At 36.6% G+C, this 25,967-nt stretch overlaps 1 protein-coding gene and 1 long non-coding RNA gene across 2 annotated transcripts; both read right to left on the bottom strand.

The window, feature by feature from the left end:
• Positions 1 to 2,086: 2,086 nt before the first annotated feature.
• LOC139737592 (BRISC and BRCA1-A complex member 2-like) lies at positions 2,087 to 24,190 on the bottom strand. Its single transcript, XM_071648271.1, has 11 exons — positions 24,067 to 24,190; positions 22,577 to 22,653; positions 21,928 to 22,025; positions 21,212 to 21,403; positions 20,772 to 20,846; positions 7,314 to 7,414; positions 6,601 to 6,700; positions 4,611 to 4,681; positions 3,747 to 3,829; positions 3,068 to 3,221; positions 2,087 to 2,422 (listed from the first exon to the last, which is right to left on the bottom strand). Exons 1-11 carry the CDS (start codon positions 24,186 to 24,188, stop codon positions 2,356 to 2,358), a joined length of 1,140 nt encoding a protein of 379 aa, XP_071504372.1. The 5' UTR covers positions 24,189 to 24,190; the 3' UTR covers positions 2,087 to 2,355.
• On the bottom strand, positions 12,280 to 13,754 carry LOC139737591 (uncharacterized). Its single transcript, XR_011711383.1, has 3 exons — positions 13,486 to 13,754; positions 12,776 to 12,882; positions 12,280 to 12,356 (listed from the first exon to the last, which is right to left on the bottom strand). It is a non-coding gene; the product is annotated as an uncharacterized lncRNA (long non-coding RNA).
• Positions 24,191 to 25,967: the final 1,777 nt, after the last annotated feature.

Raw genomic sequence — 25,967 nt, 5'->3', positions numbered from 1 at the left:
TTCAAGGGTAGAGGTATACACGTTTGGAGATATTGACCTCTAATCTTACGCTTAAAGGCCAGCAACACCCGTACTCCCCCTGTAGAAATGTTCAAACTCTTCATGATATTGCTCTTTTCATGAAAATGCATCTGCCTTGGTGCAAATTCAAAATTGCTGCTTCATAATACATGTACCTTTTTTATCTCCACTCTATCTTCCCTACATAACATCATCAGCTGACAACCAGAAGGGCACTATTATACAAATAATGACTGCTATGTGGGGCACAGTTAAAATTATGGGCCCAAGGTGATGTGAAAACCATAACTATGCCCGAAGCGAAGCTGAGAGCATAGTTATGGTTTTCACATCACCGAGGGCCTACATAATTCTAACTGTGCCCCAAATATCAAGCTGTCATTATTCGTTTTATTTACCGAAAATATAGATTCCGAAATATAGATACCGAAAATATAGATTCTAGTCTCTTTTACAGCACTCGTAATCAACGCTGATCGACAGCGCGGCGGTCGTATCATTGGTGCGTACATATGAGTGATCTATGTGTACGGGGTTGCGACTGTCTCCAAACCTATTTACAGGGCACAGTTGATTCTATGCCCCGGGCACAGTAAATCATGACGTCGTTTTGATCAAAAATGGGGCACAGATATTTTCATGACTCCACTTTTAACCAATCAGATGAGAGGAATCTATATATGAGGTATATAACACATTCTAAGATTCGAGCACAAATAAAATTAAGAAAATCAATTTTCATAAAATAAAGAGTTTACTTTACTACATAATCAAGAGTGCATGGATTTATAAACATTGTTCCAAATATCAGGTAAAGTAGTGCCCTTGTGGTTTTGATTTTTATCATGTTGCTAAAAATAGAAATAATTTAAAGTTGTCACAATAATGTAGAGGAAATTAAGCTCTACAATAAGATACCAACAACTCAATACCCCCTAATAGCAATAATGTCTTCTGGTTGTCAGCCAATGACAAGGATTATCATTTCATGTCATAAGGTCAAAACTGCATCATTTACTGAGCTACTACCTGTCTTTCAGTTCCATGAGTGTATGCCTATCAGTATATAATCTATTTACTCAATTTTCACACAAATACAATTACACCTGTCTTGGGTTGTACCCACTAATGATACCTATGTAGAATGCTCTGTTCTGCGATTCAATCAGACTTATACTCCTCTGATTTTAGACTCTCCAAAAGTCTTACTTCATGACTTCAATGAAATTCACAGACAGTGTATTAACAGGATTGCCTTAAACATTTCAACATTTGACATATGTCAGGACAAAGCCTGTTTGATATCTACGACTAGTAGAGCATTGCTTTACATACCAAATTACAGACACATTAATGAACTTCATGCTGTGTTTGCATCTGTAGGCATTTAAATACCTATCTGTACATGTGTTACATCACTTTTTTTTTTGCATACATCAACATCATAATACCTGGTTTCATTATTTCATATCTTTTAGTACTTGTCATTTAAAAAAAAAAAGTATCAAAATATTCATACACACCTAAAACATATGCATAGAATGCAGAACATCAGCATTTCACATAGTCATATGCACAATAACATTTTTGATCATGCACCAAAGAAAGGTGTTGGTAAATAAATGAGCAACACAAGATTGACATCTCATATCTAATGACAATATAACTAAAACATATCTGAAAAAAAAAAATCTCCAACAGAAATTACAGTTTTGCTTGTTTGTTTTCTTTATATGGTAGCTATGGTATTCAATTGAGATGTTAATGCAGTAATGTTTTTGTACCTAATTGTCAAATAACTTGATGAACAAAAACACATGAGTACATTTGACATAATATTACAGTATTATTATTTAAAGAGGGTACTCTTTGGAAATTAATTTATCTACATATTATATTCATTATATAACTTATGTTACATTTTCATGAACAGAGAGCATGACTGACACATAGAGAATCTATCATCGGATCAGACAAAAGACAGTTCAGTTATTATTACCGATTCTTTGAGTACAAAGTTCATAAAATCTTACAAGTACCAGCTGGGTTGGTGTAATTCCATCGTTGTGCCACAAGAGACCTCTTTCAGGACAAGTATCCTTGCCTTTTCCAGCTCCATCCCTCCGCATGCATTGATACCAGATCTCACTGGACACACCCATCTTTGCTGGTATCCCACAAACCACACCCAACTCCCTTGGTATCCATGGATACTTGAACTCTCTAGCATCACTAGGCTCCTTTACTGCAATCTCCAGCTGAGACTAACACGGTGCAGACCCACTGGGATGGTTCTGGTTCAGCCTTTATGGATGTTTGGTGCTGCCTCAGGCTTCAGGAAAACCTCCCATTGGTCACTGAGAGTCTCTTGAAGTCCTGGACATACTGCTCCATGAACACTCTGCATAAAGTAAGAATCAAGTAAGCATCCTGGTTGTGCTTCTATGCCTTCTCAGTTTGTAATATCTAGTGGTTCTTACACTATCTCATTCCTCGAAATGGTTTGCACCCATTTCACATGTGATATCTTAAGTGCTAAGTTTTGCTCTTATAACTCTAAAAGTATTCAAAGTGACACCTGAAGACCAGTTATCCTATGGGAGTTACAAAAAAAAAAAAAAATTCCAAGAGAATGTTAATGATGTACAGAGAGGAAAGAGGCAAACTTATCATGAGAGGAATGTCCATGCACACTGTGAGGTGGAGAATTGAGGCAAAGTGGAAATACAATAAAGAAGATATAAACAGATGATCACAATTTCAAATCCAACTATGTGCATCATACTTTTGACATATTGTTTTACCTCCTACATCCCTATTAACCCATAGAGGACGGACTGATTTTGCTACAACATGCATTTCCCATAGACACTTGCCCGAGTATACTCGGGACTCGTCCTCAACAGGTTAACCCATCTATAAAGAGGGCATCTAGTAATGCTGGGGTAACAGTACTGGCTGGGTGTTTTGAAGAGCAGAGCTTTTATTCTTCTCACAAGTATTATCATTGTTTTACTGATGTCGTTATTGGTACTGTTATTATTACCTCGCCCTCTCTGCCATCTCATTTCCACTCCACCTGGGGCTGTAGGGATAATTACACACACTCGTCTGATATGGCTGCCCTGAAGACGTGGTGTGGTAGACCGACTGGAACACAAACTCGGGCTGCTCACGTGGGAAGAAGCTTGGTATATGAACTGCAAGAGGAAAATTGTTTCACAGGGGCAGAAAAAAAAAAAAATCACATGAGGTATTCAATCTTACAGATGAGGCTGGTATCTTGGTATGCTAACTTCTGTCATGGAAGGAAAAGATGAAACAATGTCTTCCTGCATCAGAGAGACAATACTCTCAATCTACACTATAATTTTTCCCTCTTTTTACAGAAGAGTTATCTGAATCCCAGAAACAAGTTAACATCTACTTTCACATTCACCTCGAACAACTCGACACAAATGTTTCTGGCAAAAGTTGTCTGTACAATCAATTCATTAAAATCTCTTCGCAGAAAACCAGAGAGCAAGTACTGTTCATTATTGAATTAAAAGTTATGTTATCCCAGGGTCTCAGGACAATGAAATATTATGTTAACTAAGACTTCCATGGTCATTTAATAATGTTCTTACAAAAGGACTGGTGTTCTGTGAAGGAAGAATACACCAAAAATTTTGGATGCATGAAATGCTGAATGTATTACAAGTAATTCTTTTATTTATACTCACTATGTAGGATGAAGTAGAATTCCTGGAGTTCAAACAGGAACGATGCTTTGCTGAACCCTTCCGAGTCATATTCAATTACGGAACTGAAACAACACAAACAACATGCAATCTATGATAGAGACAAATCAAGAGAAGTACAGACTTTCATTCCTGGTGACACACTGTTTCATCTTCGTTTTTATTCCCAGTAAGCAAATCCATTTGAAATCAAATGTTTGAGGCTCAACCAGTGCAAAAGATGGAATAACATGCAAAACTATAAATGAAGTGCAACGTGAAAGGATGTGACTTCAACGGGAAAAGAATGATTACATGCCAAATTAACACAACTTTTTAAGAATATTTTTGAATACTTCAGTAAAACATATACATGTATTTCTAATTTCTGAAGGGAACATACATTCATTTCACAAAGAAGGCCCAGCATTGGCAAAGGTTCCCCCCCCCCCCCCACTCCACACACACACATGCCCACACAAACTTTGTTTGGGTGATCTTATCTCAGCTACTGCCATAGGGCAATGACATATGAAGCCTACATTGCACAACTGATAATGAATTGCTTTTGAGACACTGAATTTGTGCAGATATTGTTCACAACACACTAAAGTTACTGAACGCAGAAGACAGAGTGAAATTATCTCCAGCGAGGGTCTGAGGGAAGCAGCAAAATTCTGTGCTTGGTGTTCAAAAAAAAAAAAAATGTTCTCCTACCTGTATATGTATATCTTATGTCTATAAAAAGTTAAACATCTATAGCTTTTGTGTCCGAAACACTAATTTTATATTTCAAATTATTGAGGTCATTATGAAACAAACAGAACAAAGCATAGATACAACAAAAAAGATCATTATCTGTCTTACCTGCCATAATGACTGATCAAGGCAGCAATGAATTCTTTCCTCTTCTGGTAGCCTTTGACCACCTGTTCAACCTTCAATGAGCAAAAAAATATATAAAATTCATTAGCTCAAAAATACCAGGGACACAAAGATGTGTTCACTATCAAACATACTGCATAACAGAAGAACTCACTTAAGTTTGCAAAAAGGTTCCCTTTGACATAGATATTTTCTTTAAAAACTTTTCTTCCATTGAAATCAAACATTGTACTTTCTTGAACACAGAATTTTCATGACAAAGTACTTCAAAGCTACCACGGAAGTACAGTTACTTCCAATTCTAGGTGACGAAGGAAAGCCTGCAACTAGTGAAGCCTTGAGCAAAAGTAGACATTATTGATCTCAAGAAGGCTACAGTTTTATGATTGTCAGTGAGTCATCTCATGTGACACCCTATGGAGGACATCACGTTACACTACTTTCAAGAATTTCATGGTGGTAAAATGTTGGGTGGTAGAAGGCTGAACAGAGCACCACTTATTCTTTCTTGAGTATGTATGTGGCCCTGAAAAGGGCCTACCCACTCCTGATGCTTGTTATGTTCTTGCCATTTCCATATGTGACCCTGCACCTCAAAACAAACAAAAAGTCGCCAGACATGAATTTTTAGTTGATCGGATACAAAATGATTATGATTTTTCTCATTTCATTTTACACGTGGAAAAGAGTAGAGGGCATCTTGTGAGTGTCTGTTGCAAGAATGTGTTCTGAAGTTCAAGTAGCTTAAAAGACAAGACCAATAATATGTGACCCTGCAACTCAAAACAAACAAAAAGTCGCCAGACATGAAGACAATATTCTGAAAGAGCAGACTTTAAGCTTTAAGATTATGTATAACTCAAATCAAATGGACTCTCCTAACCTATCTAAATATTGGAAAGAAAGCACAAACTCAGGAAAAGTGTGAACTGAGAAAAGAGGCTCTGAAGTACAGTGTCTATTCAAGCGCTTAATCTTTACCAGACCGTGCTGGCTGTGCGACGAATGGGACAAAAAACAGGAAGTAAACCACCAGAATAACAACAATGAAGGGATTATCTGATTGAACTGAAATTAGGAATGCCTCATTAACACATTCTGTCCATAATTAATGCCAACTTTCAAAGCAGTAGCACTATCTTTTCAAAAGTTATTAGAGTTGAAAGTGGAGAGTGTGGACAAGGTTTTTCAGAAATGAAAAAGGGATTCTAAAGACACACCTAATCACACTATTCTTCCAAAAATGTTCGAGATAAACTGTAAAAAAACACACTTTCCTGCCCGTTTTATGATACCAAATTTTAGCATAATGCAAAAGAAGACCCGTTCTTTCAGAAAATATGAAAAAGCCAAGTTCGGCTAGGTTGACCCATTTCACTTATTTTCAGTCCTCACGCGAAATCAGTGTGTGCAACTTTATGTTCGTTTTGAGGTGCACGGTCACATATGTACCCAAGAAAGAACACGTGGTGCAAAGTTAAGCCTTCTACCATCCATTACAGCACTTGTCAAAGACTCTTTATCTCCTCTAAATGAAGATGGTCACTCACTTCAAAATAATTTTTTTTTTCCCCTGCGGAATCACTGGCTATATGGTCCGGAAAAACAACTCCATTTTCTTGCAGTGAAGCCAAGAGCAGAAGGCCATCATTTCAATAATATTCAAATAAACTCAATTCATATTGTAGGAGTAAGCAAATGATGTTGTGATGTGACAAACAGAGCTTCATCTGAGGCACAAACAAAACACTACATACATGATTTACCAACATTCAAATCATACCAATTTTTCATAATCTATTTGCCCAATTTGCCAAAATTTGCAATGATTTCACATCTTTGTATCATTGCCTTCACATAGACAACTGTCTTCTTTTAAGCTAACTAGCCCGCAATTGTTTATGTCGTTCGGGTAGTTCTGTTCTTAGCTATATCACCTCCACTTTTCTAAGTTCATTTTGAGCAGACTCACAAGATTCTGCAGCAATTCTTGGACATGTGTTACATAATCAGTCAGACGACCTCGGTTTGGGTAGTTAGGAATCCTCAGACTGGACGTCCCACCTAGAGCTCTGCAGAGAATCGAAGGGAGAAAGAGTCTGTCACATTTACCAAGTTTTCCTTCCTTATAGATTACACATCATACATAGCTATTTGAGCCTTAATCAAATTTGATCTTCACATTGTCAGGAATGAGGATTACTTTCTTTTATTTGGGACAAGTGACATACATTCATATCATTCAATCCATAACCCCAAAGATGTCTTAATTCTCACAGGGTTATTACACAGCATGTTCAGTTCTTGAAAGCAATTGGTAAACCCACTGAGGACAGATTGATTTTGCTACAACACGCATTTCCCATAAACACTTGCCCGAGCATCACAAAACAAATTCACAATCATCACTTTGCTATTCAACAATCTGCTATACAGTTTCTACAAGTTGCTCAGCACTCCATAATTTCATCTGCACTCCCAGTTGCCATTTGATGTATTGATACTTAGTGTATTCTTTTCAAAACCACTCTGGAAAATTCTACATTATTACATGTACCCTGTGGGTATATTGTAGGTGTCTTTTATTATTTCATGATATATATATATTTTTTTTTAATCCCTGTGCGCTACAGAAAGCAAGTAGCACACATAAAAAATATGACATAGCTGATGAGTGATACAAACCTTTCAACCCTAGGTGAGAGATAGAGTTGAGGCAAGATCTTGTTTCCATCGATGCCTTGAAAGCTGACAAGAAGAATGGCGATATCATTCCCAGGGTTGTCCTGGTTGATACAGAAAGAAATATATGACACACTGCAATCAATCACAGCATCATTTTCAATGTCACACTTTTGTGAGTGGCATTTCAATCCTGATAAAATCATGTTGAGTCCCCCAATCCTAACACACAAGTTCATATTTCCACAATAACACAAATCTTCTTATAGTAGGCCAGCCAAGACGATTTTTTTTACTTTGGACGGCAAAATTTGTTAATGCTAAGTTTTCCAGCTGAAAGTCTTGCAAAAATACTCAAGTTTAGCGTACGGCCGGATGTCAAGCGCGTTTTTGCCGAAAAATGCCTTTTTTAGCACAAAATTTGAAAGAATGTCGAAAATCACGATTTTTATTTTTTTACCGAAATAAGTAATGGTTGATAAGTACCTTTCAAACTAAAAATGTGTTATCTTCCATTTCAAGTTTAGAACCTGACTAATATGCATTTGAATGTAGAATTTTTACACGCACATATATGGCGCAATGAAACATAAAAACTTGATTTACTCAAAATTGTACTTTGTAAAATCTACCAATATTTAAAAGTTTTTTTAAACTACCTAAATCAATCTATTCAAAAGTTTTTATTTTTCCGAAATATAATATATATTCTGATATCATATGCAGCAAAGAAATTACAAGATAAGGCGAAAGATAACTCGTTTTATGTTATCCTAAATGGGACGATGTATTTTTACCGGACGCGCATTTTGAATGAAAAATCGAATGTATAGCGTAAGCCCATACATGGTATAGTGCGTGTAGGTGTTTATCTTACATAATTGGCGAAGTCAATGGACAGGTTGGATAGCTGACTGCAAAACCCTTTGTGGCACCTTGATATGACTGAAATGTGCTTCTTCCCCCCCCCCCCAAAAAAAAAAAAAATAAAATAAAAATAAAATCAGTAGTGTTGTTACCATGGCAACTGATCATCATTAGGTCACTCCCTGAAAATTTCAAATATTCATAATTGTAAAACGTACGAAAGTGTTGAAACATTTTGTGTGTGTGTGAAAAATGTATCAATCTAACTAATCTATGTTTAACAATGAAACCTAAGAGTTATATATAAACTGTTTACTATGTTCGGAAATGGTTGTCATGGAAACCGTGATAACAAATCACGTGTTACTGGGAAAAATTACGATACCAAATCTCCCATCCTGCATACTCACCCCTTCCCCCGAGAATGCTTTAGAATTCATAATGCTATATAGTTTGCATTCTCAGGCCCTGAAACGGAGCCCTGCAAGGGATAGGCACGAAATCACTTTTACTTTTGTAATGTTCTAAGGCGAGGTGTTTGCATTTTATTTAGATTTATTCTCCCGCAGAAGACTTATACTAAATGTTTCTTTTATGATGGTTGATTGTTTACATGAACGTTGTTTGGAACGCACACTTAGTCGGTGACATAAAAATGTTATTACGTATCCCGGATTTGTGTGAAAAAGTAAGGCAAATATCACCCTCAAAAGAGTAAACAAGAAGTAAAAAGGAAGTAGAAGTGAAATGCGTACAATGCAATAACAGCCTCATTTCCCCTTCCCATCATTAAGTCGGTTATATCATCGAGTCTATATTGCAGATTATATTAATCCTTGGCCAAGTTCTATGTCCTTGGAGCAGACATGTATCAACTTGTTTGTTTGCAATTCGATTTTTTTTTTCTATATTATCACAAATTTGTGAAAAAAAAAATCATTTCAGTTATCACCAACACTCTAAATTCCCAGTCAACCAACAAAACGTACTACACAATGTGCACACGCCCGCAACCACCGTCTCAAACAGCGTTCACGAATGAAATACAGTAAACAGTAAACGAGGCAATTTCTCTTTTTTAAAGCAATGATTTGCCATTAGCGTACATTTACTAGAATAGCAGCACTTGACATCTATGTTGCTGGTTACCAAAATGCTGATTAGAATACCATAAACAGTAAGAACATGCTTGAATCCTGCAAAATATATACTGTATAATTATTTCTCTTCAACAGTATTTCGTTTTGAAAGGTAAAGAACCTCAGTCTCCATTTGTGGACATCTAAAAACAAACAAAAAAATCCATCTGAAAGCAATCTTCTTAAATGATTAAAAGCATTAGAAAAGAATGAGTCCTCAGTGAAAATGTCTTTCATGAACAAATCTCTGTGACATACATCCAAAGAGTTTGAAAAACAATACAAATTGCGCTGACTACATTAACTGCATTGATAGCCTCAATTTTTTTTTAATGTGACATACGTGTATTATATAATGTGTCCAGCATCACAAACGTTACACCAGTTAGAAAAACAAAATGTTCTCTTTAAGCAATTTTTCAATATCTCTATCTTTTTAACAATTTGTGGTTACATATCCTAGCTAATTATGACTGTACGCTGTTGCATTGAACTTTCGTCAATGTACAACTAAATTAGAATGGTGACTGCCAAATTTTAAAAAATCTACTTTTAGTCTGATATTATTCTTGTGTTCTGCAGACCAGTGTGATAACATATCTGTACTGAATACTCGTCTCTCAGTGAAGAAAAAATATCACCTCTCCAAAATGCATGGGTAATGTTTCCCTCTAATACTTTCCCTTATTCCAAGTACCAGAATACATTGCTGGGGCCCTGAATAGTTAACATATATTACAGTATAACCAACATCATGACAATTATGGCACATGTGAAAGAAACCTGGCAAAACATACATCTTGACCAGTACATTTTCTTTTCACTACTTCTTGTACTTGGCGTTTGGATTGAAAGATTTTACTTATGTTCGTTCCTTTAAGCTACATACTATTCTTTTATATCTTAAACTAGAAAAGAAAAAACATGCTCTTTGCTATTTCCCTTCAGATTCACCAACTGTTACTTTGTGAAATTTTCTCTTTTTAAGCACTTCAACGTTTCAGGTTTTTTTTCTGACTAACATGTCACATATTTTCCTCCATCTGATGAAGAAAGGCAAAGTTCACTTCCCTTTTGTTGGCCCCCCCCCCCCCTTAAAAACAAAAACAAAAGACATTCCAATCTGACAGGATTAAAATGTTGGCGTTTGGGCTTCAAAGGAAATAACAGGATCAATTTCCATGAACTACTAGTATGCGGCTTGTAACTCTGAGTCTCAAAGGCATGGTATAGTTTTGGTTGAGATGGAGATTCAGACTTTAACTTTTTGCAAGCAAATAAAAACAACTTATGAAATATGAAAGAGCATCAAATTCTTAGAGTAATTTGAAGTTTGTTTGATTAAAGTTCTTGGTTTTGAAACGGCCGAGAAATTTTTTTAAAAAGTGACACAGAATGATAATAATTAGAAGTGGGTGCCACCTTTATTAGGACCTCTTTGTTTTTGTACATCTCAGCCTTTTCAAAACCAATTTTTAACAAATAAATTTGGAATTCCTCTTGGTATTGTTTTCTCTTTAATATTTCATTACAGGGTTCTCATTATTTTACAAAATCTCCATCTCAGCCCCCATCTCAACCAAAAGTAGACCATCCCTCATCCCTTTAATGCTGCCATCAAAATTGGAAGTAGATCTATATCAAATCATATTGTAAATGCTCTTTGCCAAGTAGTGTTGTGCACATTTTGATATCAGGCCTTGTTTTACTTCATCACTAAGGAAAAAAAAAAGAAAAAAAAAGATTAGAAAAGAAGCATTTAATCTGGATTAGTAGAAATTTCTAATATATACACATGTCTTTTACATATACAACTTCTATAATAGTCCTGAAAGCACATTGTGATTATATTTGAGAAGTTTAGATGGATGCATTCCACATGTAAGTTCAGGTTCTGATGACATCCTTCATACGGAATCTGGATGCGGACCGGATAGCCTGGCAGGGTTGTTTCTGGAGAGAGACAGAGAGAGAGAGAGAGAGAGAGAGAAAGAATGGTGTATCTGTCTTTACTTGATGAAGAAAGTGACATGGGCATTTTAATGTTTGGTGAAGACACAGTGACATATACGCTAATAAAGACATACGGTTACTTGATTTCCTCTATATGTAGTGTTTCCTTGAAACTGCAAAGTATATTATTTTATATAGTAGATCCTAATTGTAGCAATTTAACCGCGAGTACACGATGAAATATAAAATGTAGGAAACTTTCATGATCCAAATATCCAATTCTTTCCATTAAGCTTTTTATTCCATTCAGAAGAATTTCAAGGTAGTGCTTGCCTGATACTGCAACTTGATACATTCAACACTTTCGTGCATATAATGTCCCCGTGACCTTTCACATCAATACCCTCATAACTAATCAAAGTCAAATTGCTTAGAGGTTATGGTAACTTTGCCATCCGAAGGTAAATATAATGTCATGGTAGCAATGCTCTACAGTCAATAAAAATCAGGGTTTCCCTGTAATTTACAATCAGCAGCAAAATCACAACAATAACTAAAATGCTACTTGTACAAGGCTCAGCAGGTAATCATCTCTTTTGTATAAAACCAAAGATGAAGATGATCTGCTGAGTAAATGTTAAGTTATTGCAAGATGAGAATAGGACAGATGTGCGTGTGAATGGATGACTGCAACAACATAAAAACTCCTGCAACCATCTTTGACAGAGGCTAAAAAAAGATAATCAGCGTTAATTCATGTAAATCTTCGTTGTTGGAGTGATTGACTACATGGATATGCAGTACTGCATTCATTTAGCAAAACATGCGTTAATTTTCTGCCCAATGAACGATCGACAGTCAAAAATTTGGTCAAGATGTCAAAGGCTTGTCAAAATATTCCAACATATTTGGGGTTTACATTTTACATGTATTATTGCTTACCTCCCATATTTCCTTTCGAAATAGGGTACAGGATGCACAGATTAGAAGTTGGTAGTCAGGACATCTGTCTCTTTCTCTTTTTTTTCTCTCTTGTCCGTAGTTGGCTGTGGTTTGCAGGGTCCATTTTGTCCACTTTGTGCTAATTCTGGTCGAAAATACAATTAACAAAAACTTAAATAAGTTATAATTTTTATGAGTGAAACAGGATAATCATACTGCAACAAAAAACAAACACATTCATCATGAATTAGAATTAATCATCACGATCTCATGAATCCCTTAGTATAGAGATTTTGGATCTTCAGGTCACTGTCAACATTAATTTGTCTTACATGTAATACATTAATCATGTCATTGTTATTATCATCTTTGATGCTCTAAAGCCATATCTTACTGAAAATGAATTATGTAGGATGGAAGTCATCTTGACACCTGTAATTCCTGTACACAAATATTTGATTGTATCATGCTCTCATTTGTATGTGGATTAGGATATGATTTCCTTGCATAAATCGGTTTGTATTCATGAGATGATATTCCTAATTTCAAATCGTTGACACTTACTTGTGAGCTGGAAAGGGCATTCACATCGCAGTCAAGACATCTTTCTATCTCCCCCTCACTCTAGTGGATGTGATCTCAAACTCAGCATGTCCATTTGTTGCTGACACCTTGATAAAAATAAAGAACAATACATCACAGCATATCACCCTTACGTCATACTTAACGCAACATAATAACAATGGAAAGTTAATTGATTTGTGACTACAGACGTATTTTCATCTGTGCACACATTGAACACTTGTGCCAATTGACATGGTTGAGAAATATTTCATTACATATAATATCTTACTTGATTACATTTATGTTTGATTTTTATATGATCTCATCTTCAGTAGATAGAATACCGTTCTTTCATATGATCCTCTACAATAGAACATGCAATGAATTTACAAGAAAACAAGAATACACATTTGATCATAGATTTGCTCCCCTTCTTATATAAATGGAGATACACGTGTATAAGATTATTCTCCTCTCTTTGTTTGCAAAGTACTTGTACACTGCATTGTAATGCAACTGTCAAAGTGAAAACATGCTTGTTACAATTTATTCAAATGGAATAGGAATATTTGATACTCAATGTATTTAGATTTGGCATTATTTTCAACTGGGCACTGAAGTGATACATTTGATAATCAAACACTTAGTAAGTTAGTATTTAAAAGATATTTCAAATTAGACCGCTATTTAAGACATTTACCGTTTCTTACCTTCTGGTTGTTCTGCACTTTGTTGCAGGTAGAAAGAGCTCAGTCTTTACAATTAGATTTTGGCAAGTCAGGATAGGCCTATGTCTCTCTCTTTGGTGAAGTTTGAAGACAAGACTCAGTCTGTCCACTTGTTGGTACATCTAGCTGAAAACAGAAATCAACATGACTCAAATAATTTTTTTCATCTTTAAAGCAGAGCCTTATAAGCTAACAGTGAACAAAAAATAAAATCAATTTGAAATTTGATTGTTTTGAAAAGGCATCTTGACATTGACATAATTTTCTTTGTTCCCCATGCAAATCAATTATAACTAAAAATATATCTCTTTTATTAAGATGATATTTTTTTTTAGCTTTTTAAAAAGTTAAAAAAGAAGAAGGAAGATATTTAGGTTTCAGTGAGTTGGTATTAATGATCCATTAAAAATGTAATATTTACTTTTTTTTCAAAGGAACCTTTATTCTTTGAGACATTAACATAAGAACTTGGTACTTATGAGTAAAGACATTTCTAAATAGTTCCTCTTTGACTAGATCTATTTGTAAACTAGAAGAGTACATGTAAATGATTCACAGATTAGGAGAGGTTGGCAGTCAGGACTGAACACTTTCTCTCTCTCTCTTTCGGGCATATTCGAATGGCAAGATCACTTGGTTGTAGACTCGATTATATATAAAACACCTAGGCCTAAATCCTAGACTCTTTTTCTGAACCCACAGGTCTACAAATACCAGAAAGAGTGGAATCAACCTTAGACCTCTGCTCTAGAGACTAATATTAGTCTAGCTAATTCACGTTAGAGCTAATGTTAGGATCTTCTAATGTTAGATCTAACATGAACTTTTTGATCAAAGTTAGCCTACATATATAGTATAATTATTATGCATGGATTTTAGAACCTCTAGATGTCTAAACTTAGGTCTAGCTAGGCCTAGTAAGCTGGGTCTTTACAACAAAACTGCCTAGATATGAGTAGTAGGTTACTAGAAACCTCTAACGTTAGGTAGAATCAGTGGCCCAGATCTTGACTAAGGTTAGACCTAGATCCTAATTCCAGACGCCAGCTATTTATGCTTCAGACCCCGGCCCTAGATTTTATATTGTAGGTCTAGTATATTAGACTCTAAACGTTGGTAGATCTACATCTACACCTTCTGTATAGACTACAGCCCCTTGCCCTGGACCTGGCTCTAGCCCTACAAATATATCTAACCAGCGCAGTAACGTTAGTAGTAGTGGGCCTGTACTGTCCACGTTATACAACTGCTAATGTGCTAACGTTAGGTGTTAAGTTCATTGTGATTATACTATCATAGGGCCTAGCCCGATTGAATTGTTTTGGCATAATAACAGGCGTAGCCGTACATTCTAACAGTAACACTAACGTTAGAGTAACACTACCCCTACTAGCTAGAATGTCTAACACTAACGTTAGTATTAACAGTTAGAGAGAGTGTAACCGTTAGATAGATTAGACCTAACAGTAGACGAGGATTCAGTCCAACTGCATGTGATGAGGCCATAGATTACAAACCTAGATCGAACGAACAAGACACCTAAATCTAGACGTATACCTAATGTTTGTTAGGCCTCTTTTCGCACCGCGTCAAGACGTGCTTTACGGAATAATCGGTGTTCCACTAACAAGCACCGCCGGCACGGTCGGGTGGCAGCCCGGGGGTGGGTAGGCATGCCCGCGCCCACGGGATCGGTGCGAAATACAGTGATTAAAGACATCGGCCTAACGTAGTACTAGCGCTTGAACCTTGATATTAACCAAGTCTCAGATCAAAGTTGTATATCTAACTGTTAGATCAAAACAGATTTTTAAGTTTCGTTATGCAGTGCAATAAAGAACTATGTATTTAATTACTAAGTTACTTACATAAATTCGAAGGAAATAGTCCCTTTTCCAGTCACCACGTTTCCAACTCAACGACCGAAACATGCAGCTCTCGCGCGAGAGATTTTACCTGTAGCTAGCTCGTATAGTGGGGTGGCTTAGTGAAATTATCGTGACACGGCGGACAAAAGCATGATTTTTTCACCAAAGGTACTTCATGATGTACCTTCTCAAAAAATAGGGTGCTCCAAGAAAATTGATGCTGGGAAGGAGGTCAGAGGTCAAAGGTCAATGACCTTTATTTGTGAAATAGGTTTTTTGGCTATTTCTCAGGTCAGGAATATCCAATCTGGATAAAACTTGGCAGGAAGAATATTGAGAACAAGTAAAATATTTTGATTGAATTTGGGGTGAATTTTCCAAAGGTCAAAGGTCAAAGGTCAATGAACTTTTTCTAAAAATCATGTTTTTGTTTATTTCTCCAGGTAGGAAGATTCAATTTTCACAAAATTTGATATGAACGTTATATAGAAGGTACCAAGAGTATAAACCAGGGGTCAAATATAATTGTTGATTTGTGCGTTGCCATGGCAACCCAAAACGAGGGTTTTTGATTGAAGTTAGTTACAGGAGGCTATTTTCCAGTTTGGAAGAGATTCCATTTGAATAGGTACAACTGATCAACGGGATGTATAGAGGTTTGAAATACTTTTCATTAGTGTTAAGTGGTATGTTGCCATGGCAACTACATATATAGATTTTGGTTAAACTTAAAGGAGACTTCAGAACTTATGAATTTGAAGAGATTTCCATCAGGGTTGGTATAATTGATCAACAAAAAAGTCGCCAGACAAAGATTTGTCACCTTTATAGCATGTGGGTTGAGTGAATGCAGCAACAATAGTAGAACACATCAGTGAGAGTTTGAGGAAAATTGGACAATCCGTTCTAAAGTTATGAATTTTTGAAGTTTCTGCTCATGCAGTCGAGGCTGGATGAGAAGACTACTATACCTTGTAATGTCACATGTGTACAACGATATAAAGAATGAATAAAGAAAATTCAACATAAATTATTTTCGCTTACAAAAGGATACTCGACTTCTCTTTCAGAAGGCAGGGGGAATAATTTTACCCTTGACATACGTAAGTAGCAAGTCAAAGAAACTATGTGAACTTTATTCAAAAAGTATGGTTTTGTGAAATTCTCATTTCATTTTCCTTAGAATGTGTGCATGTGACATCATACACTGTGGTAGTCTTTTCATCCAGCCGCGACTGTGCAGATACCTTAAAAAATCATAACTTTTGAACGGATTGTACGATTTTTTCCAAGCTTTCTGTGATGTGTCCTACTAATATTGTTGTATTCACTGAATCCACGTGCGCATGAAAGTGGACTTGTCCTTTAAGGACAGATTCTGAAAGAGCAGACTGTAAGCTTTAAAATGATGTATCACACAATTCAAAGGGATTCCCCTAACCTATCTAAATAATAATACCGGTACTGGAAAGAAAGCACACACTCTGGATAAGTATGAACTGAGAAAAGAGGCTGCATTGTCTATTTTAGCGTTTAATCTTTACCAAGCTGTCTCATGTCATTATGTTCATCTTTTCTTCCCCCCTCCAATTTTCATTTGAGTTTGCCATTATTAATTTTTGATGATAAGAACGATGCCACAAGGCATTGTTTCTTAAAAATGCTTCAACTGCTCCTTCAGGTCCAAAATCTACATCAATATATATTATTTTCCTGATCTCCTCAACATTTTCCAAAAATAAAGCATACACCTTTTATGCACTGAGTCCTCCTTTTTGTGGATAATTAAAGGCAAAAACCCAAAATTAGTGCTTGAAAATTATTCTTAAGTGTAAGTTACGGATACAAAGAACCTCTGTAAAAAATGAATCTGTATAATCAATGTTAAGTATTGTTAATAACACAAAATGTGAACAATATTTCTATGATAACATGTTTCCAGACTAAACCGTCCGCATTTATGCTTTAATGAGAAAAATACTGATATCTCTTTATATGTTTGCTTTGATTGCAAAAACTGTATATGGTAGGATGTCTTGTGATACAACTGGGGGGCATTTCATGAAGCGTTTTGTCAGATATTTCGTCTGACAAAATGTTAAAAGCTACTGAAATCCTTGCATCTGATTGGCTGAGAGCATTTTTGTCCGACAAGTTGTCGGACAAAAATGCTTCATGAAATGCCCCCCAGGGGGGCATTTCATGAAGCAGTTTGGTCAGATATTTTTCTGACAAACTGTTACAAACTACAGAAATCCTTGCATCTGATTGGCAGAGAGCAAATTTGTCCGACAACTTGTCGGACAAAATGCTTCATGAAATGCCCCCAGACCTACACATATTATGCATAAAATGTGATATCCTGAACATTTTTTTTTTCAAGTCACTCTCCCAAAAGTGTATAATATAGGACCTTTAAGTTTTTCTTGTGTTTGTTCCTGGCAGATTACTAGTACACAAATGCTCCAATCCATGATGACCTAACGGAAATTAAGGAAATTAAAATGAATATACTGAAAACCAAAACTACAAATACTAATAACTTACTTCATTCTTCTCTCCCCACCCCACCCCTTCTTTTTGGTTTCTTGATATACTCGTAGATCTAGCTGACTTTGATAATTGTCATTATGTAACATCATCTTCAATTGACAAGGCGATAAAACTTAACAATCATTTCATTATGCTGCTCGACTAATGGGGTTAGTTGAACTATATTGTTTTTAATGTACTATACTTTTTCCTCCTATCAATCACATGTATTTTGGGTGGAATGTATTTTGACATAAAGCATCATAGAATCAACCGCCTTTGGGGTCGGGAATTTTGTCATATCATATTGTGATTTAGATTCTGCTCTATGCCGATTTTGTTTTATTTCTATCAACTTTTTAAACTTCCCCATAGACTTTGTTCACCAGCCAACTACATCCCACCCTCTTTGGATAATGTGAACCAATCAAACATTGCTTTTACTTTTTAATAACATGTCTATACATAGCTATCAGACCAAAAATATTCAAACCGCTTTAAGTCTTTATGAGTGAAATTACAAATATCAATATATTTTTAAAAATATTCAAATTGTCTAAATTCAACTTCATCTATGAAAATAGACTTTTAACCTTTTTAAACATTTGAATAACCCCCACAAGAAATAAGAAACATATAAAGAGGGGAGGTGCGGACTATAAAAATTGCTTACGGGAACCAGGTAATCCCTGCGCTAAACCTATGGAATTCACACAATCTTGGAGGAAACGGGTTAAATTTGTTAGGAAATATGTAGGTCAATACCCAAAACCTTAAGTTCTCAATGGAATATGCAGCTCTTCTACTGGTAAACTAGTAGTTCTGGGAGAAAAAATGAACTGTGACATAGTCCTACACCTGGCTCAGTCATTGCCCAAGATTTAAAGTATCTGAGCCAGAGTCACATGTCACTCTTTGCCATTTCTCTACAGGAGGTAGACAGTACTAAAAAAATCCTTTACCAGAAATTATAGGAAATTATTTAATGAAAAGGTGCTTAAGAAAACTGGACTATTCCAACACACCTCCCTCAGGTCTGCAACACAGACTAACCACCTGTTACCATAGGAAAACCAGTAAAAATGGTGTATTACTGTAAACATGCACACAATATGTCGTATTATGGGTCTGAATTTTAAGACTAGCAACCATGTACATTGCATTGCATTGTACAGAAACCTGGTGAATGCCCTGTGTATAGTCTTTGAATTCAGACACTATTGTTATGTACAAATTAAGGGCATTTTCTCATCTTTTCTGTTAGCGGATTTCTTGGAGCACCCCCTAATTTTGATCCTCATATATATACAAATGTCTGAGGAAAAAATGACACTTTTGTCCGGCGTGTCACGATTATCAGTATATTTGTCACTAAGCCACCCCACTAGTAGGGGTAGACGTACGCACACGTATTAAGTATTCGCGCGCACACAAGCTGCGCGGGGCTACTGGAAAATGCTCGAAAATGCATTTTCTGAGTTCCTGCAAGTTCAGAGTTTTGATTAAAAGTAAAGATTTCTTCAAGAAAACTAGAAATAATATTGACACATTCAATTAAAGAAGCACTTGTAGTTTTATAAAACATTAAATTACTTTTGGAAGATCATCTAATTAGCTTGGAAAAGCAAACTTTGCAGAACGTTAATTAATCTGTGAATATTATTTCGAGAAAACAACACCCAAACATTTGAGAGCCCCATACATGGCTGTACAAAATGACTTTTTAAATTGCTAAGGAAACACATTTAAATCGCAATTTCATTAAAAGGGACAATTGAAACTCATGATCTTTCAAATATCAATTGAATGCAAGCAAAAAATAAAAATCGTGATTTTTGACATGCTTCTGAATTTTGTGCTAAAAATGACATTTTTCGGCAAAAACGCGCGTGACATCCGGCCGTACGCTATTCCTTAGTATTTTTGCAAGACTTTCAGTATGAGAACGGAGCATTAACAAAAAATGCCGTCGAATTCTTATCTAGAGCCTTTTTTGAGGTTTGGCTGGTCTACTATTATCTCTTTCCCACTTTTCCCCCAGTATTTTCTCGTTTTCTTCCTCTAAAGGAAACACTTCTAAAATGAAGCAAAAAAACCACTACATGGACTGACTCTTTGCAGCTGTTTCTTCCTCCTGCATTACTTCTGTTAATCACCTTTCTACACTAAATACATGGTTTCTAGAGTAAAAAAAGACAAATCTACATTCTGACAGCTCTTTATAAAAGGATGCAATATCAACTCTACAATCACATGGAGAGAGAATTGCACTGTACATGGTCTTTTTGGTGTGAAAATGTTTTGCCAGCAGGACAGTGGGAATATCCACATTGGTTGCTTGTCAAATTTATCATGGTAAGTTCAAGATTTTGTGATTTTTACAAAGATCCAATTTTAAAAAGTTTTTACTTGCCCAGCAGTTCAATGGCTGTGGACACTATGAAGGAATGATTACAATCCATCACCACATGCATCATTTTTTTTTTCTTTTTACAAGATCTTTACTGCATTAGGAATTTAAAAAATAAAGATAAGTCAATTAACTCTTGCTACACAAAAATAATTCGCTATAAAATTTCCTGTTGAACACGTGAGGAAATATTCATATTGTAAAATACCCTTTCCCTTGACTCAAGAAGTTATCTTGAGGATGGCAGAAATGATGATGATTCTGATAATGATATATCCCGACATTATCTGCTGTACACATTACTCTGCCAAATTTGCAGTACTACACTTCAGCACCTCTAGAGGGCATATTCAGAAATTCTTACAGATACAGATCATCATACGGTATCATTAGAGCATTAATACAGTCTGGAATAAAAGTTGAGGCTGAATCATGGCATGAAAGCCACACCTACTTACCTTGATGAGATAGGCAGGAATATCACTGAAGTCAATGGGAAGTTTGATAAGAAAATTGACTGTGGTATCTCTCGTCTGTGAAAACAAATAAAATCAAATGAACTGGTACACCTTCACAAATTCTCACAACAAAATCAAAATAAAGTAAAAATCAGCGCTGTCAAGAAGAAGAGAACTGAACCTGGAGTTCTGATGAAAGTGTAATATTCAAAAGCCAACTTCTTAACTCACTGTTTAAATTCATGCTACATCTATTTTTGCAAGCTGAACCTAAGCAGGCTTCAGAGAAAAAAAAAACAGCTTTGATTTAACAGAATTCAAAGTATGTGGGCTTTTTTTAAATCTAGCAGTGACCTCTTCACACATATGAATGTACAATTACTAGACAATTCTATGTGTATTTCAGAGGAAACACCACATGCATACTATATATGACTTACATAGGGCACCTTCTGTGTGTGATGAACCTCAATCTCTGTGAAGTTACTTGTCTCCACGAGGGTGACATACTCAAACTGCAACCTCATGTTGCTGCTGAGAAGATGTTCCTGGTACTGTCTGTACTTGGCAATCAGTTCCTGGACCACATACACCAAAGATTTGGAATCTTCATGGTCCCAACTGGCTAGACACTGAAAATGACAAAAAAAACAGACTGTATACTATTGATATTGCATGAAAATATCCTAACTCTGTTGCAATATACATGTATATTTGACAACTCTCAGTTGAAAAAAGAAGAAGTGATGGGATAACAGAACTCTTCAAACTCGTACTATGTATATGTATATGAATGTACTATGAATGACACATCATCTGCCAATGCAAATTGAACTACTTTCCAAAGTCATCACACAACACAAATGCAGAATCAGCTGGGATAGAATGATTAGGAAAGCTCTTCCTTCATTAGAATGTTACACTTGTGAATGCAATCATTCTACATGGCCTGCCCAACACAACTAAAATTTGTGAAGTCTCTTATTTTCCTGTTCCACATACATACACTCATTTACTTGCTTCTCCACTTTCTATCCCATTGGGGGTTTCTTTTGTTTTGTTTTTGTTGCTGCTGATGTTGTTACTGTTTGTTCTCTTCTGCAATACCTGCATTGACTAATCATTCAAAGTAATGGGGTGAGATTGTCGGCTTTACCTTAAGCTCTTCTAAATCTGGAGCAAACATCTTGTCATGGGCATCAAAGATGAAGTCAGGTGGATGTGTGGGATGAAGGCTGTCAAATATTACTTGCCCTGTGAACAAACATGAACACAATTATCTCAGAGGTACTTGTCAACACCGAGTCCACACAAATTCACACTGAGATTGTGTGGCAATTTATTTCCACCAAGTCTAAACTTAAGGGGATATCATGAGATCACGCATTCAAGGGCTGTACACTTATCCTTGGTCATTGTTAAAACACTACAATCAATATCAATGTTTGTTACACACACAATTTTGTAAGAGTTATAATGGGGACACTAACTATAGTACAAACTCTTTTAAGGCCATTTTCAGGGCAAACCCAGTCACAGCAAAATTCTTTCTTTTGGGCATTTTGCTCTGAATTAAGGCATAAACGTTCATATTAATGATACACCTTTCATAAAAAGCTGCCTATATTGTACTATCATCTGTTCAATTCTTAACCCACTGAAGACTAGCCCTGAATATACTCGGGCAGGTGTCTATGCGTGTTGTAGTAATATCAGCCTATCCTTAACAGCTTTGAAATAATTTATGCGCATTCATTAACATGTGTAAAATACAAAGTACGCAGCACTTAATGCACATTACTTACATGTGAGTTCATTTCCCCCATATGGGATAGTGATCTTAAATCTGTCACAGCTGTGTCTTGGATTTTGTGTGATCCTCCTGTAAAGAAAATACATGTATAAAAATATTGCATATGAAATACATCAGTTCATCAAGTGTGTTAGGTTAAACACTAAGGGAATAGCTTAACTCACTTTTTACCTGTGACAAACTTCACTAGCAAGGACATGATGTTCATCCATGGATGTAGGGAATTATCAATATCATTACAGTGTGATTAAAAAAAGCATTAGAACATCTCATGAAATGTAATATTTCCTGTATATCAAAAATATGTTCTTTGATTCAAAGACAGTCCACCAACATAAAAGCAAATATACCATTAAGGAATGCAAACGAATTAATTGTCGGTCATCTCTTACATCTGAATACTATAGCAGTCACTCAGTTATCACTTAAACACTTTAATCCTACAACCAAACAGTACATGTAAATACATAGTTCATGATATGAAAGTACATGTAATTAGATCCTAAAATATTTGGGCAGTGATGATGTTGAGAGACTTTTGTTTGACTCGTCAGTGTCACGCTTAAAATAGATCAAATGTTGTAAATTCTTCATGTGAATTCACAAGACATATTTAACCAAAAACAAAAGGGTTCTACAGCCGTCCATATACACTTCGGTGACCACATATGCACATGATCAATGAATGACACTATTGTCAGCATTGAACCTTGAACCTTGAAGTAGTAATCCCTTTCAGCAGTTCCTTGAAACTATTCCGGGATGGTAGAAGTGTCGTGCGTCAGTGAGAGGTGACATGGTGAACAGGATGATTTTAAATGTCACTAATGTACAATAAAAGTGACGGTGCAAGGTGCTAGTAAAAAAACATGCATCTTTTCTTTGAGCATGTGTGACCCAACAGGAGGCTGCATCACTCGGATGACTGGAAGAGCAGCCTCTCTGAATGTTAATTGGTTGGTAATTGTGACCACAGGTCCTGGCAGATGGTTCCAGGTTCTAACACACAGCTCAGAGAAAAAAATAGTGAAGACGCACTCGCAGACAATTCAATTTTTAAGTTGTTAATGAATAATACCTGTATGCGGTGGAATTCGGCTAAATCGTGATAACGTTTAACGGTTCCCTCTTTTGTCTGCGAGTGCGTCTTCACTATATATATTAGTAAAATTTATGTGCAAACTACATTGTATCTATGGTCATGGAGATTGATGGCAGTCGCGTCGGCGGCTATGACAAAATTAATGGCAGTGAATGTAGTGGTGGACTATTTCAGGATAATGCCTCGAATTCCTTGTCCACCATGCATCAAGTATTCATCGATCAGAAAGACGTTGTACAGACCAAACAGTGTGTAGGCCCTATTCGAATGCTCAGCTCAATTCAACGAGTGAAATAAGTTACATGACACAGATATAAACGTGTGGGGCCGTCAGTTTTATTTTTGCCCTGTCCTCCGCCTCCCGGAGATAAATTACTTACCCACACTTGGGTTCAACAACCCGGACATTTCCCCCAAGTAAACCGATATCTCCGTCTCTGAGAAGTGAATCTACGTAACATGACAAGTCAGGATCAAGAAAATTCAGAATTTCAGTGCCCATGGTGATCCGATCACATTAGTCACTAGTCAGTCTGCAAGAACAGCTGAGCCGACGAGCCGACGCGACGTAAAGATTCTGTGCACAGTACGCGGCTCGCACAATATAACGCTTGCACTTTGCTTTTACGCAGACGTGATACGATTCGGTGCGATGATGCGATCCGAGTGGTGTATGGGATGATGTGAAGTTGTGCCACCACAAGCTTCCTATTCCCCATTCACACTGATCAATGAAGCATCACTGAAATTTTTTGTGTGATCAAGGAGGTAGTCCCTTTTCAATTGGAGGAAGAGTTGAAAGCAGTTAAGAAATCACTGCAACAGGAGCTAAGGAGGGCTTATTGGAATTATGTGGAATCTCTTTTTTCTATCGATGAAGATACCACAGAATTTGAGAGTATGAAGAGATTTTGGGGCTTCATCAAACACAACAGAACTGATAATACAGGAATAAGAGAACTGAAAAGTGATGGTATTACGATCACTGATCCACTTGCAAAAGCTGAAGCATTGAACCAAAGGGCTTTTTACACTTGTGTTTCTTAACCCCGGACTTTCTCTGACCCAGGACTATCGTTAGTCCCGTACCAATTTTTTCAGCTTTTTACACTCGCCAATTAGTCCCGTACTATCTCTTGTCCGGGGCTAAGGAGAAAACTGACCTTTTTACACTCGTATTTCTTAGCCCCGGACTTTCCAAACCACATGAGTATTCATAATTACGCTGTGTATTGTACACGTACACGCACGCACCGGCAGCACTTGATTACCTCGTTTCTGATTGGTCAGTGAGGGTCGGACTTCGTCTCCGTCGCTTAGCCCAGGATTATTTTTTCGTTCTGTTTACACTCACTTGCTTGGCGCCGCAATTGCGGTGCTAGCACCGCAATTGCGGTGCTAACCCCTGCTATTTTGCAGGGCCAGATAGTACCGTACTATCGGTTGGGCTAGCCCACTTTGGCAAAAACGAGTGTAAACAGAAAGTGGGCTAAGGATAGTCCCGTACCAACGGTGGGGCTAAGGCCCCCCCTTAGCCCCACCGTTGGTCCGGGGCTAAGCAAAATTTTACAAGTGTAAAAAGCCCTCAACAGTTCAAAAGTGTTTTCACCAAGGAAACTCCCATACCGAATGACTTACTACCGGAAACCTCAGACTTTGAAGAAATGGAGGATATTTTGTTTACATCAAAGGGTGTAGAGAAGTTGCTTTGTGGTTTGAAGACATGTAAGGCCCCTGGACCGGATGGTATAACTCCACGAGTCTTGAAGCAGCTGGCAAAAATTCTGGCTCCGATTCTTTGCAATATATTCCGGTTGTCATATGAATTAAGTGAAATACCAAATGATTGGCGTGAAGCAAATGTTGTACCAGTCTACAAGAAAGGTAATCGATCTACTCCTGTAAACTACCGCCCCATTCAACTGACATGTATTTGCTGTAAACTAATGGAGCACGTTTTAGCCAGCAAAATTATGAAGCACGGGGACGAAAATAACATCATTTTTCCCCTGCAATATGGCTTCCGTAAGAACATGTCATGTGAACAACAATTACTTGGTTTCACAAGCGATTTACATAGGTACTTGGATGCAGGACGTCAAACGGATGTTATAGTCATGGATTTTTCAAAAGCTTTTGACAAGGTTGGGCATGAGCGGCTTTTACGTAAACTGGACTACTACGGTATCAGGGGGAAAAATCTGAAATGGATTCAAAGTTTTCTCAATGGAAGAAGTCAGAGGGTCGTTTTGGATGGTATTAAATCTTCTTCAGTAGCGGT

The sequence above is a fragment of the Diadema antillarum genome, unplaced genomic scaffold (assembly GCF_040938485.1).
Source record: "Diadema antillarum isolate AM-2024a unplaced genomic scaffold, OU_Dant_1.0 seq00000696_RagTag, whole genome shotgun sequence".
NCBI classification, from domain to species: domain Eukaryota; kingdom Metazoa; phylum Echinodermata; class Echinoidea; order Diadematoida; family Diadematidae; genus Diadema; species Diadema antillarum.
The sequence above is the reverse complement of the archived record's forward strand: the minus strand, read 5'-3'. Positions and strand labels throughout refer to the sequence as shown.

What these genes read in the sequence shown, in the direction of transcription:
- LOC139737592 (XM_071648271.1), bottom strand. Translation starts at nt 24,188, where the DNA reads ATGGGCACTGAAATTCTGAATTTTCTTGATCCTGACTTGTCATGTTAC. An exon ending in GTTGTTGAACCCAAGTGTGG is followed by an intron (nt 22,654 to 24,066) that starts GTAAGTAATTTA and finishes TTTTCTTTACAG; the next exon opens with GAGGATCACACAAAATCCAA. An exon ending in CAGATTTAGAAGAGCTTAAG is followed by an intron (nt 21,404 to 21,927) that starts GTAAAGCCGACA and finishes TGTCATTTTCAG; the next exon opens with TGTCTAGCCAGTTGGGACCA.